The sequence below is a fragment of the Accipiter gentilis genome, chromosome 8 (assembly GCF_929443795.1).
Source record: "Accipiter gentilis chromosome 8, bAccGen1.1, whole genome shotgun sequence".
In the NCBI taxonomy this organism is placed as follows: domain Eukaryota; kingdom Metazoa; phylum Chordata; class Aves; order Accipitriformes; family Accipitridae; genus Astur; species Astur gentilis.
This window is the reverse complement of record NC_064887.1, coordinates 18,496,442-18,510,754: the sequence shown is the minus strand read 5'-3', so window position 1 is coordinate 18,510,754 and position 14,313 is coordinate 18,496,442. Positions and strand designations below refer to the sequence as shown.

The 14,313-nt window shown below is 40.2% G+C and overlaps 1 protein-coding gene across 18 annotated transcripts in view; it reads right to left on the bottom strand.

Moving 5' to 3' along the window:
• Positions 1-1,075: 1,075 nt before the first annotated feature.
• Positions 1,076-14,313, bottom strand: part of LRRC8D (leucine rich repeat containing 8 VRAC subunit D) — a 54,441-nt gene continuing 41,203 nt past the window's right edge. For 8 of the 18 annotated variants that reach the window (XM_049807440.1, XM_049807439.1, XM_049807437.1 and 5 more), the window contains one exon: positions 1,076-6,281. In XM_049807440.1, coding sequence (XP_049663397.1) covers positions 3,709-6,279 — 2,571 coding nt within the window. In that variant the 5' untranslated portion in view covers positions 6,280-6,281 and the 3' untranslated portion in view covers positions 1,076-3,708. The other 10 variants (XM_049807427.1, XM_049807428.1, XM_049807425.1 and 7 more) reach the window with 10 other exon arrangements.

Below are 14,313 nucleotides of genomic sequence, written 5' to 3'. Positions count from 1 at the left end.
AATAATCCCATCACACTGGGGGACAGCAGCCCAGATAAGCTATCCTCAAGCCCACAGCCACTGTGCCATCAACACTGGGATGCCTCAGCAAATTTGAGGCTTTTGTTCTCATCTTTAGTGCTCTCACGAGTTCACATCCCATAGACCCAACAGAAGCCTCATTTTTCACGTTCACGAGCTGAAGGATTGTACTCAGCACTGTCAGGTTCCTGCACAGCTCCCTGTCTTGAGAACCAAGAAGTCTGACAACCAAAAATCTGTTCCTGCAGGAAATCAGAATGATGGTCAACACCACAGCTGTAGGAGCACCTCATTTGTTTAACCGGACTTTAAAATGAATCGCAGCCTAGCTAGCCAAATACCTTCACATAACCATACACCACTAATTTCTGTGCGCATCCATAGAAACACAATGTACAGAGCAGCTATTTCTGTAAGTTTTTTATTAAGAATACAGTCCACAAAGCAGATCCCCCATAACCAGACATGAGTTACAGTGTCTGGGCTCCCCTCTTTGCTACCAGAGAGGGCAGCTCAGGACTGCAAAGCCATTTATTTAGCAGCAGAGAGCCTTTCACGAGTGTCAGCATCCTCTCTTGACACCAAGAGGCCTCATGCCTGCTCAGAACTACCATAGCTCTGTTTGCATCACAGGAAACACCTTCTAAGTGGACAATTTATTGAAAAACTAACGGATCTTCACAGAAACGGGTGACAGAGGCAGGAGCAAACAGGATGGGAAACTCCTACTTCCTCTCATTTGAATGAACACAGTAATTTTTCTTCTGGGGCCATTTTTATATTCTGCAAAACTTCATTAGCCAAATAAAAACAGTGGTAGGTCATTTAGTTTATGTACATGAAAAAAAAAAAAAACAACCCACCCCTATCCTGAAGTACTGAATTCTAGTTAGAAACCATACCTACAGGATTTACTAAGAGCAGCAACTCATACCTCTTCCTTCTTAGATTATAGGTACCACAGAACAAGTTCAGCATAAGATACTTGAAATCTTTTACTCAAGATTTTACTACGCAAACACACTTTTCCCCCATTAAAAAAAATAGATTAGAGGAAGATATAAACATCTTATTTATTAAATCAAATAAAATGCAAAATATATTTCACATGCCTTACATGGAAAAGAGATGAACTTCCAAGACTTTAAAGCAAGACTGTGTCAGTTGACACGCAGGAAATCGGAACATTATAAACAGTCACAAAGAGGAGGAAGGACTGGGGGGAGGTGACATGGGGGTGACGGGCAGTTCCTCCCCACTCTGAGAAAGCTCTCCTAAAAACAAGAATGGAGTTTATGCTGAGCAAGCATCACAAGCCTGAAATTAACTTTAACGTATACTTATTTTGGAGGAAGTTGTCTAAAGCAGTACAAGTGGCTAATAACTAGTCAAAACAGTGGTCTAAATTACGTATACCATATTCATAGGAAGTGGACATGGACTTATTTTTTGAACATCAGTAGGGACAGCAGGAGAATCGGAAACATCAAAAAAAGCTTTTAAAAGCTGGATCAATCCACGGCCGCATTCTGTGCAACTCTGCTATTAAAATAAGAAAAAAAGATGAAAAATAGAACTACTTTTCTAAATATTTTAATTACTTTGTCATCCTCCAACTCTTCCTCCCTCCTACACAATTTCTTGGAAGCTGAAATGACACTCAACAGCAAATACAAAGCATACACCAATAGTATATTCCACAGTTTTTCTGAAGAGTCAATAGTCCAGCAATTTTAAAGTGATCTATGTGCAAAAAATAAACACATGAAAGAGTTTCTTAAAAAAAACCAACAAAACAACCCCACTGCAGCCTTAACTTCTACTTAAAAAAATTTCTGAGGATTAGCACTAAATTTCCCAGTGGAGGACAGATCAGTAACTGCAAGTATTCTGCCAAACCTGCAACTTGGTGTTGCAGAACTGTCAACATCCCAAGTTTACTACCTGCTGGCAAGTGGAAAACAGACTGTATCCCCAAAAGGAGTGGGAAAACGACTATTCATAAGCTCGTCTTCTGATACACACAACCATATGGTGCAGGTATGTATTCAGAGACTGCTACCTACAGCTGAGGACAGTCCTCCCAGCATGACTAACAGTAAATGATTAACAATAAAATGTGCAAGATTCATAAGAGCAGTATTTGAAATGTTCCTGACTGCTCAATGCCCCTAGGCCTAAACTATCCCCTCATTAATAGTGGTGTAAGTCAGGCCAGCTCTGGTGAAGTTACAGTAGAAATCGCTGTGCATGAGGATTTCTGTGTGAAAAGAACAGTCCCTTGAACTACAGACTAGTTCAGTCCTGACCACACTACAATAGGGAATTGTGTTTAAACCATGAGTAATCATGTAATCATCTCCCAGCATAGTACTTCTTTTCTGCACAAATGGAATGTAAATGGCCAAGATTTACAACTGATGATTTTGCAGATTTAATGGGTTATATTTCTTTAATGGTTCTGGCAATGCAAACTCGGTTAAAAAAACAACACCAAAAAAAACAACCAAAAAAAAAATCCCACGCTCACTGCTGTCTGCTTTTTTCTTTATTTGATGACTTTATCTGGCACACCGGGTATTCTAACAGTGCTTAAGTGTTCAAAAACATCAAATTACTTGGGCTGGGGTGGGGGAGAAGGGTGGTCCTATGGTTAAAGTCCAGGTGTGAAAGACACACCACAATAGGTGATAAAGCTAAATCATGTTTGGGTAAATCGTAAGTCTTACGTCTCAGTCATTAGTCTCGTAAATGGAGCAGACACCCCAGTTCCTAAGCAAGGGCTGTGAAACAAAACAATCACCAACTCATAAAATGCCTTGAATTTCCCAGATGAAAACTCAGAAGAGGAGCAAAACATGAGCAGTAAAGTCACTTGGTGTTTAATGGCTTTCAAAGTCACCTTGCAAAACAGTTCAAATATCAAAACTATCCCCAACTCGAAAGCCAAGTGGCAGTATTCTCCCTTTTACTACCCACTGCTGTGTGGGACAGAGGAGCGTTATGGAAGCTGAGGGGGAGACCAGCTGTGGGAATGTGACTAGTCTTTGCCGGTGTGAAGGAGTAGCACGCTGGACCACAGAAGAAATCTCACCCAACAACATGAGGCCTTGAGGATGAAGAATGAAGGCAAACACACTTGGCCTGATGCAAACCACATACCTTAATGCAGGAAAATGGTGGTTCTGGTGCAGTTCAAAGCACAGCCAAACTGGTTTCACTTGCTGAGGATGGCTAAACACTAACAACACACATCAACATGTGTTTCAAGTGCGGTTAGAACCATACCGTATACAACACTTGTCCTTGTTTCCCCCTCCCATAATGCACTAAAGTAAATCCAGACCTTAAGGAATAACTTGCATAGTAAGAAAAGGTCATCAATTTAATCATTTACTTTAAGCAGGCAAGCAAATTTGTAAACATTCAAAAGCGGCAGCATCCAAGTTACAAAGAAATTAAGGAAAAAAGAATTGAGATTATTAAGGTTCTTTATCCTCTCAAAAATTTTGGAAATAATCTTTTAAAACACTGCAAACATTGAACACTCAGTTACACCTCTTCTAATCCTGCTAGTAGTCCTGCCTTCCAAGGAATTCTTCTTTCTAAAATGCATGGTCTCACAATTGCCATACTTTTTAGCATTTGCCTTTTGGAAAGTCAGCTACCAGATCATTTCACCTCAGCCTAAATCCCATTAGCAAAGGGAATGCTTGTGTCTTGATTCAACACCTCTTTAACTTCTGAGGGCAAAGCATCAAAGAGGTGATCTTCCACCACGAGCCCGCTTTTCCTGAGAAGCTGACACTGCCCCAGCGTGGCTGGCAGACGGTCCAAGCAGTTTCCCTTCAGTTCCAGATGAGTCAGCTGCAACAGTTGACTAACTTTATCTGGGATTGAGGTAATACAGTTTTGTCCCAGACTCAAAGTCCTCAATTTAACACATTTAAACAACTGTTTTGGCAAAATGTCGACTTTGTTTCCTGTGATGTGAAAATGCTGCAGATTTTGAAGCAAACCTATTTCCCCTGGAATCAATGTGATTGAGTTGTAGCTTACATCTAAACACCTAAGCTTCTGTAAACTGAACACTGCGGCTGGTAAGGATTCGAGTTTGTTATTGGAGAGATAAAGAGACTCCAAATTCTTTATGTGGGTAATGGAGGAAGGAATGTTGACTATTTTATTGTGCCACAGCTTTAAACAAGTCAATCTTTTTAAGTGCTGGAAACTGATGATTTCTTCAATTGTGCGTATGCTATTTGACTTTAAATCCAGTTCCTGTAAGTTAGAGAGGCTGAAGATGGCATGGGGAATTCTCTCCAGTTCACAGTTCTGCAGCTCCAGCTCTGCAACATTAGTCATTTTCTTAAGGCTATTGAGTACCACAAGCTTAGTGCCATCATTATGAATGACTAGTTTTGTCAGATGTGGTGCCACATCTGTGATATTGGGGGGAATTTTGGTCAAATTGCTCTTCACATGGAGAATTTTAAGGTGTCTCAACTCTCTGAGAGATTCAAGCCCTATCATTTTATTGTTTTCAGAGTTCAAATTGCCTATCAAGTACAATTCACGGAGGTTTTTAAGCAAATACACCCACGCAGGAATTTCTGCAACATCTGTGAATTTCACATGAAGGCATCTCAAGTGGTCCCGGAGGAAGCTGAAGGCAGTCTGCTCAACCTTCGCAGGGCAGTGGCACAGATGAAGCTCCTGAAGATTTGTCATCTGGGAAATTTTTGCAGGGATTTTTGCTTCAGGAATCAGCTCCAGTTTCAACACATCCAGGTCTGTCAGATCAAACACTGCATCGGGGACCCCTGATAGCATGAAGAGATGCAACTCTTGCTTGTCCTGGGCATTGCGGGAAACATGTTGCCGCAGCTTTTCAAAAGTCCATTCATGGTTTAAACTAATTTCCCGTAGTTTGTTCTCACTTACCTCTGACAAGAAGACACCAAATCGCTTAGAATACAGCTGGTCATACTGATCTACCATATGCAAGAGAAATGCAAAATCATTTTTGACATCAGGGATATCACTGAAGCTACTCTCTTCTCTGACCTTTTCAAAAGAATATTCTTTTAAAGGTATTCGGAACAGCCAGAAAAGCGTGTAGAGGCAGATAAAGCCATAGACACAAATGAGGGAAATATAGCTAATAAGCAGCTTCTTCAACATGTAAGCCATGTTGTGTGTACATTCAAACTGTGTGTAGCCAATCAGGTGTTCCACTTTTGGGTTGCAGATGTGTTCAAAACTAATGGTGTTGACAAAGTTTGCAGTATAGCAGAGAATAAATATGAATTTGACAGTCTTGATGACAGTCTGGCCTACATAGAGCTTGTAAATCAGATCACTGTCCTCCACATGAGCCCGGAACTTACGGACTTTCTCAAACAGCGCTTTGGCTTGTTCTCCGTCTTTCTTATCTAAAATAGTGACGCTGGGAACCTCGATCATTGGCTTGTCAGCTGAAAATTTGAAGCCAGACTTCGTTATCATGGGAGTGCTGGCACTTGGGCTTCCTTCATCACTGCTAGTGGAAACATACTTGGGCAGGGACTGGGCACCAGTTAACCTCTGTTTGTTCTCCTCTGAGTCCTCACATGCAGTTTCAGACAATGCTTTTGTAGTCCAAGGGGACTCAAAGCACTTCCCTAATATAGACACAAAATGCTCAATTTTTGAGCAAGTCTTGGGGTACTTGAACCAAAAATTGCTACTGACTATTAAAATGATAGTATGGATGAGAACAAGATAGGGAAAATACTTTGAATACCACGGAAGAGCCAAATGATAGCACATCTGGTTAATAAATACGTATTGCTGAAAATCCAAATTTGTTTTACGGCCTGAAGAATCTTTCTGCTCCTTCTTCACCTCCTGGCCTGATTCAGTGGGTTGATACTGAGAAGAGGTAGCTCTGCTCAGGGGTACGTCAGGTGTCACAGTAGGGGCACTTCCGAAGGAAACCGTTCTCATTGATGCTTCTTCTCCTTGACCAGTGGTTGTTTCAACAGTTGTAAAGTCAGCCTTCCCTGACGTGCCGGGTTGTGCTTTTGAATTTACAGTAGACTGCAAAACTGGCAAGCAGACCACCTGGTCTTTGGTCAGCTGCATGGTTCCAGCAAAAATGGCAACCATTAACATAACAACAGCTAGATAATCCATAAATACATCCCACCATGGTTTCAAGATACGGTAAGTTGGCTGGATGTCATTGAGCGATGCAACTTCTGCAAGGGTAAACATTCCTACAAGAGAAAAAAGACAAAATCAGTTGACTGTTGACTGTTGAGCAGGTTGTTGACTGTTGAGCAGGTTATTTTACCATTTAATAACATCACACCATGACATACAGATCCTCAGAAGGTTCCAGTTTTCATTATGTTTCGCTGCCTGTCACACATTGTCCATCATTCCACTCAACATTGTTTTCTCAAAGGGTATGTACTGAAATGATGCATTACTTCAGCATCAAAACAGAAGTCTTCTCACTTCAGGCCAGATGATATTTACATATCTTTGCCACTTCACAGTACAAGCACCAAGGCCTGCTCTGTGCAACTCAATATCTGAAAGGTAAAGTGCTGTAGCTGATATGTATTAATAATATGAATAGCAACAACTGATTACACTGCACAAAATCTGACTCTAAAAATGACTGCTTGAGTCTGAACACATGAAATCCAGCACTAGCATTATTTTGTAGTACCTTGCATTTAGACAAAATAGCATTTGTTAAATGCTTTGCACCTTGCTCATGACTTGTACAGCATATTTTAGGTCTCTTGTTACATTATGAGCAAGGTCTCTCATTTCTTTTCGTCTAACACAATAACAGTCAATGTCTCCCACTCCTTGCATCCATATTGCTTACCAAATTGATTGGCTCCTTTCCTTTAAGTACCACTGCTCAAGTGAAAGTCTTGCATTTTACTACATTAATATTTGGCACAATTTTTTTTAATGTGTTTGGATGTTTTACAGTGAGAAAAAGTTATCACCTATTCATTGGAAAAAATGGTACTGTATAATTTTTTTTCCCCAATTAATGAATAATCCTTCCTCAGAAAAACCCGACCCAGCTAACCAAGAAAAAAACCCCACAACTTTTCTTAACATAATGGGGAAAATATTTTTTTCAGATTATCACCACAGTCTGGTGATCATAGGAAGCAGGTTAGACCAGGTAGCACAGGAGCAGGCTGCAAGGCTTTCACTTTAAATTAAACATATGCACTGTGAGACAAAAGTGGCAAACTGATCGTGTGAGAATCCAAGTCTCTTTGCAGCTTTAAATAGCTTGCTTTGCTTTTTGTTTTGACAAAATCTAGAGGACTCAACTTATCAGCTTTTTAAAAAATTAGCTTCCTGTGCAAGCAGGATGTGGTAAAATCATCTTTTTAACTGCTGAACTTGTGACCCAAATTTGCCATTTCTAAAGTAAAACATGCAGCTTGTGTGCACACATGGAGCGGGCAAGGAGACAGGATGAACATTATCACACAGAGTCTGGCTCCTTTTGGTTGGGAGAAGAACAGCTTAGCAGAGCACAAGGAGATCAAAGCAGGCAGTATAAAGATGCATCAGATTCATTATTTTTAACTTGTAGCATACCAATTTGTACAGACCTGCACCTTACAAACCAAGGACAGTGTCACAGGCAATGAATATACAACACGATCATTTGATTATTTCTAGGCTCCATTTCTCTGAAGAAGATAACAGACATTTGTATATGCAGAACTCAAATATCTGCTACTGCCTATATGGTCAAAGGCATGCATTAGCCCCTCTCCTTCCCCGCACCAGCACAAGCAGCTCCCATGGTCTCGGTCTGCGGGAAAGGCCAGAGGTTGCCGTCACAGAGCCCGGCATAGAGCTCACGATGAAAGCATGTCCTTCACCACAGGGAGGGATCCAGCCCCTGGCCTCCCACGCTCTCCTCCCAGGAGCTTTTACCAGTTTTGCATACCTAGCCTGGGATTTGGTGAAGGCAGCCAGAGAGGAGAGGGTTTTATCTCACTGCAGTGCTCCTCTCGGTGCTCTCGGCACAGTTGCCAAAATGTAAAAGTTAAGGCTCAGTTCCTCAGGGAATGGTCAGAAGGAACTTCCAGCTCTCTCTCTATTTTCCAGTGGGCAAGTGAACGTCAAATACTCCTCCCTCATCAGTAACACAAGTTGTCGGTCGGGGCCTTACAGTTCTCCCAGCACCACAAGAGCCTCCTCCCAGCAGCATGGTTCCTCAGCCTTTCCCCACACACCTCCCCAGGGCTGTAGTTGCTGTAGGAGGTGCTGAAGGACACAGACCAGTAACACACCCCACAGCTATCAAAGCCCCACAGTGCTTTACTTGAAGTTGGCTACAAACTCCCATTTTCTTTAATGTCTCCCGGTGCTTACCTAGACTGAGTCACAGCATGACTGCTTGCCCTAGAATTGCTACTTTTGACGTTTAAATAACAACTGTGTGCAAAAGAAGAGCATTAGTCATTTGTACTAATGTGAACAGATAGATGTAAAAGGACCCTCCTTACTCCTAAGGCACAACTGCCACCTGCCCAGGACAGGAGAACCACAGAACAGCAGCAGAGTTGGTTTTTTTTTTTTTCCCCTGCGCGGATTTTTACCTTTCTTGGAAGCTGTTCGGAAGGGACGCTCTCAGATCTCCAGGCTGCTTTCACTGTGGTCTCACCCACCTTGGCAGCCACAAGAACTTCTCGTCCACTAGGTTACTAGTGCAATAGCTCAACAGGAGAGCAGAGCGCCAAATGCTTCGCAAGGACAAGTCACGCACGGTTACTACAGCCATGCCTCTGCACATAGAGCTATGCAATGTGCAGGGAGAAGGAGGCAAGCAGGATGGGAAGGAGGAATGAGATGACTGCTGTAACAAACATGGGTAGCTGCTACTGCTTGTTCCTCTGGGGCTAGCCTTTCCCTCAACTTTGCACTAGCTAATTACATGGGAAGTTACTTCATTGCGGTTTGGGGCACAACCTGCAGGATTCCTTTCACAGAATGAATGTGATTTTTTTGCTTCTGCCATGAGAACACGTGGATAAAGCACTGAAACCCAAGCGCTGCAGACGTGGCTGCTCTAAGCTACTGAAATAATGGAAAAGAAATGAGAGAGCACAAGGTGATTCCAGCTAGACTTAGTAAGAACAATTAAAAAAAGCTAAAGCTAAAAATCACCTCTACCAGACCTGTCTTGCACACACACAAAATTATTTCAAAAAAGGAGACACAACAGGGCCTGTGTAATCCTCTTTGTGAGGCTGTAGGCAGCGGGGTGTAACAGGAGCTTTACACCAAAAAGTACCACATTCAATGCTCTGAACATGTCTTTTCTTTCAAGTTACTGATACTCACAGAAGAGCTTCTGTTTTGGCAGAGATTAGCAGTTATAAAACACAATAAATCCCTCTGTGGCATTACTGTCTAACACTGTGTCTCATAAGAGAGGCAGACCTTTTTCTAGCTAGCAAAAATCAATTCCAGGAGCTGAAAACAGGTTTCTGTCCTCAGATGTCTAAAAATATTTAAATGCTCCGAGTCTTAAAAAACAAAATGAAAATTGTAAACCTACACACAGTATAAGACACTTTCTGACAGGCTGCAAATATATTTGATATTTTTCTCTCTGAAATCCATCATTACATTGTCTTGGTGTTTGATTTTACTAAACTAATAACCATAGAAGTTAACTTTTATTTTATTTTTGCAGATGCTTAGAAATCAAACTATTAAGAGGTACGCAGAACAACAGGTCTCTACAGCATTGTAATGATTTTGGGTTTTCTTTATTCCACAGTTAAATTTAAACTATTTAAAGCTTTTAAAACCTACTGTCCAGAATATTCCTTGGAGTAGGCAGATAATATCTTCATCACTAATTTTCACCTCCTTTTAAGGGTGCCAGATTGGGATTGGGGTTTCATGATAAACTGAAGTGATGACATGGTAGTAAGGAAAAGGAAAAAAGGAAAAAGAAAAAAAAGAAAGAAAGATATAAAAAAAACCCAACCCAAATGTAAATACCAGTCTGTGTCTGGCAGGCAGAGCCTGCAACTCCCTGCCATAGGTGGTCTCCCCTCAAGACCAGTGCATGCTCTATTCACAACCCCAATGCAAAGAAAGTCTGTAAGCAGGTGGCTCAAACTGAAGAACAAAGTACTATGCAGCTGAAAAGCCAAAACATCTGATTTCTCATGATAAAAACATACATTTCTTTCAGCCCTTTTCAGGGCTTGCAAGGCACCGAATAGACTTTGAGGCTCAGCAGAACATGGGGTTTTGACACACTGAGATCTAGACCCAAACTAGAAAACTGTGGTTCTTGAAGAGGAATTTTTAATTCCCAATATGGAATTTCAGGACACAGTCTCCTTTTTAAAATAGCATATTTTAGTTTAGTTTTAATAAACACAGATTTTAATTCAAGCTTATTCCAGTATGATCTTTAGGGCTGCACAAAATAACGAAGACCTTTAATTTTGGCAAACAATCCTTTTTCCTCCCAAACCCTTTGTCTCCAGTTCTGTAACTCAGATGATGCTCTAGGATAACATTAGCCTCTCCCAGCTCCATCTACTACCTCCAGCTATCTACTGGGTGCATTCTCTCCTGGAAAAAAAAAACAAACAAAAAAACCTTTAACCTAAACAAATGCAACTGTTCTAAGCACAACTGTTTCTTGCTACCTTCTAAGATTTTAGGGGGAAAGTTCTGAAAGCAGTGTAGTACTACCTCCCTCTCCATTGCTACTGTGATATGGAGTTCTAGAAATAAAACTACTGTTTATTTTGCAGTTATGTAAGTTACAGTGAAAACAGAATATAGAAAGAAGAAAATTGACAATGACAATACAATTGTTCTAAGTTACAGGCCCATGTTAAATCAGCAAGGATAACAGCTACTTTCATAAATCATACTCACCTGATTATAATCTTTTCATTAGTCTTACAGAAAAGCTGTAACAGAAAGAGCTCAGAATGTGATTAACCTGGTGAATGCTGAAATACAAAGTGAATATATTGGGCTTATTTCCTAAGAAACTAGCTTAAATACAGAAGTTAGAGGAAAAGGAAGCAGCAGATTGGTATGTCACTAGTGTTTATTTACATCCTACTTCTTCCTGTACTTACTGATAAAAAATTCATCTGTCTGCCCCTGTAATTCACTGGCCCTTCTGTTTTAAAAGCATATTTAAAGTTAAAGCAAATTCAAAGTTAGAACAAACAAATAAAACCAGAATTGTAGCACATGAACTTCTCATTTTACTTTCAGGTTCCCAAGACTCCAAACAAGCCCACTTTGTTTCAGGAAACAAAAAGATTCTTGAATTAGCCCTATCACTGCAACTGCTCAAGAATTTAAAAAAAAAAAAAAAAAAAAAAAAAAGACCCCAAACCAAAAAACCCCCACATTTCTAGTTGAAAAGTAAAAGTGCTATCACGAACAAAATTGCTTTCTCCCTTCCCACAGGAAATTAAGAAGAAAATTTTTCCCATAACTAAAAGGCTCTGCTAGCTTGCTTTTGATCAAGTGACCATAGGTTTAAATTTATTTCTGCTGTATATTTTCCACCAACCATTTCTACTTACTCTGTTTTTCTACTTCTACAATATCCTATTAAGGCAGGCAATTAGACCTTAATGTGATAAGAGTGGATTATGAGATTCTTCTTAGCCAGGACACTGCAAATATCAATTATTCCACAGACAATCTGCAAAGATCAAAAAGATGGCACCATCCTTTTTTTTTTTTTTCTTTCCCACAGAACCAAGTGTAAAGAGCCCCAGAGCCCTTGTAAAAGAACGTTTAAAGACATTCAGAAGAGAGCCTATGAATCAATTTATGCATTCTGAGCAGACAGACATATTCATCACCAGCATTGGTTATTCAGTTTCCAAGACTAAGAAAAGTTTAAAACAAACACAAGGAGGTTTAATCAAAACACCAGTAGGCTTTGGGATCTAGTAATAGAGGGAAATTGTCCCTGCTACTGTAGCTGGGAATATTACAACTATTCCTAGCCTGGTTTGCAGCTCCTAGTATGTTGGCTGAGGCACTGCCTTTGGATAGCTGTAGAGAAGCAGCAGCCCATTTGAAAAAGGAGTTAACTCTCCTGCTCTATTCCACAAGAAATTACCGTGCTTTGCTCTACCTGACCCAACTCAAGTTACAAAAACAGTTTTAGGTACAACTGTGACTACAGCTTCTCTTCTCAAGCATCCTTGAAATCAAACGCCCAAATTCAGCTAAGCATGGATTTGCGCATTGAGTGCCCCTATTGCCTGAAAAGCCCAGGAAACATTCCACAATAAAATACAATATAGGTATTTTTATAGTGTTTCTCTACTATATGAAATGTTTTGCTACTTCTTCAGCGACGGAAAGTACTGAAGAACATTAACACCAGAACACAAGGACTAGTGTGGCTTACGGTATCAGATACTTCCTGATGAGTGCTTTTGTCTTAGGAAGATCAGAAACAGATTTAACATAAGAACCTGCAGGGAAAAAGATTTCCATTATTTTTTTCCACCAAGTTAGAATGACAAGCATTCCCATTCACTATTTCTTCCCTAAACATCTGACAGCAAGCAAATCTACCAGGTTTAGACCGATCTGCAAGATCTGGGTTGGTTCCTTTTTGTTTGGCTACCCCTTGACTGAGCAAATTGTTATTTGTTTGGCCTATCTGATATTCCAGGCTAAGCAAATTTCTATGGGATAGGATTTTTATCTGTATGATTTTACTTTCTCAAAATTAATTTCATGTCATCCTGAAGGTGTACCACAAGATGCTCTGTGCACGTAATGGATGATAACTGAATAAGGAGAAAGCAATGAACACAAAGCTGAAAGGAGATTTCGTATAGAGAAAAACATTCCAACTAATGTACAAGAGTTCCACAATAGCTTTTAATAACTAAATCTCATTATATAAATAAGTATGGAAAAATATGATGCTGTGATTTGATAACATACTTACATGATTAGGGAGGATTAATTAGCACCACTCGTACACTCATTATTTGAGAAACAAAAAAACCCAAACAAAACGCCCCACAACTAACTCATCTCCCCATCCCACTGCTCAAATTGCACAGTTATAATTTTGGGCTTTCCCTTAAAGGGAATACATAATCTCTACTATAGACTGTAAATAAATTCCCCAACCAAGAAATCATCATCTTTATTTACAACATTAACCTGACCGAGAGGAACTTGGTAAATGAAAAATTATCACAATCTAATTTCTCCGAGACTGCATACAGAAATACTAGGCTTCAGTAAGTTGGAGACAAAAATAAGATTCTTACTTTATATAATCAATGTCAAATTAGTATCCATTTACAAAAATTAAATCTTCAAAAATTCTGCTCTTCAAAGCTGGGCTTTTTCAGGTTGTGTAACACTCTAACCTACTTTCGGATCCTGCTATTTAAGTGTTTACACTGCATCTTCCTTGTTTACCAGCTCTTTGAAGGTCTAGTGCTATACACCACTCCTACACAGATGGTTTTGTAATCAATGTGGTATTTAAAAAGCAGTATTAGCAGCCATGATTTCCCTAACAATAAACTCTTGAATCATACCTCATTCTTGCCTTGCTGTAAATGACTGGAGAGGTCTGTTTAAGGATTACTTTCAAAACAGGAGCCCAATGCTGTACTTCTGATGAGCTCCCCAAAGCACCCAAAGATTACTAACACAATTACTCTGCGTTCCCCACATGCGAGTTCTGTGTCCACACAGCACAGAAAATGAGCAACTTCCCACTTTGCCTACTGCAGTACTCCTGGGCCATGCTCTTACAAGAGGGCTGCTTTGACCAAAACTACAAGCTTCAGTTTTTATTCACATTTATTCCCAGGCTTCAGAGTGCAGTCCAGACACTCAGTATCTTTCAGAATACGACTTGTCAGTTTTTGGCAAGGCAACATGCAAGAAACCAAGAGAGATGACTAATGAGGCTAGACCCCAGCAAAGGTAAATACTGAACTTACACTTTTCATATCTGTAAGTAACATGAACACACAGGTATTTGAGAGGCAATTTCTCTTGGGAAGAACATGAATCTTGCATAGCACAACTGCCTGAACAGAAATCCTACAGCAGAGTAACAAAGACCTTTCAGATGAAGGCAAAGAACATGCCTCATCTCTCTTGGTTTCTTGCATGTTGCCTCGCTAGGTGTTTTGGGGTTTTTTTTGTGTTGTTTTTTTTTTTAATAACTGTAAAATCACATGTTGTTAACTGACTTAACTG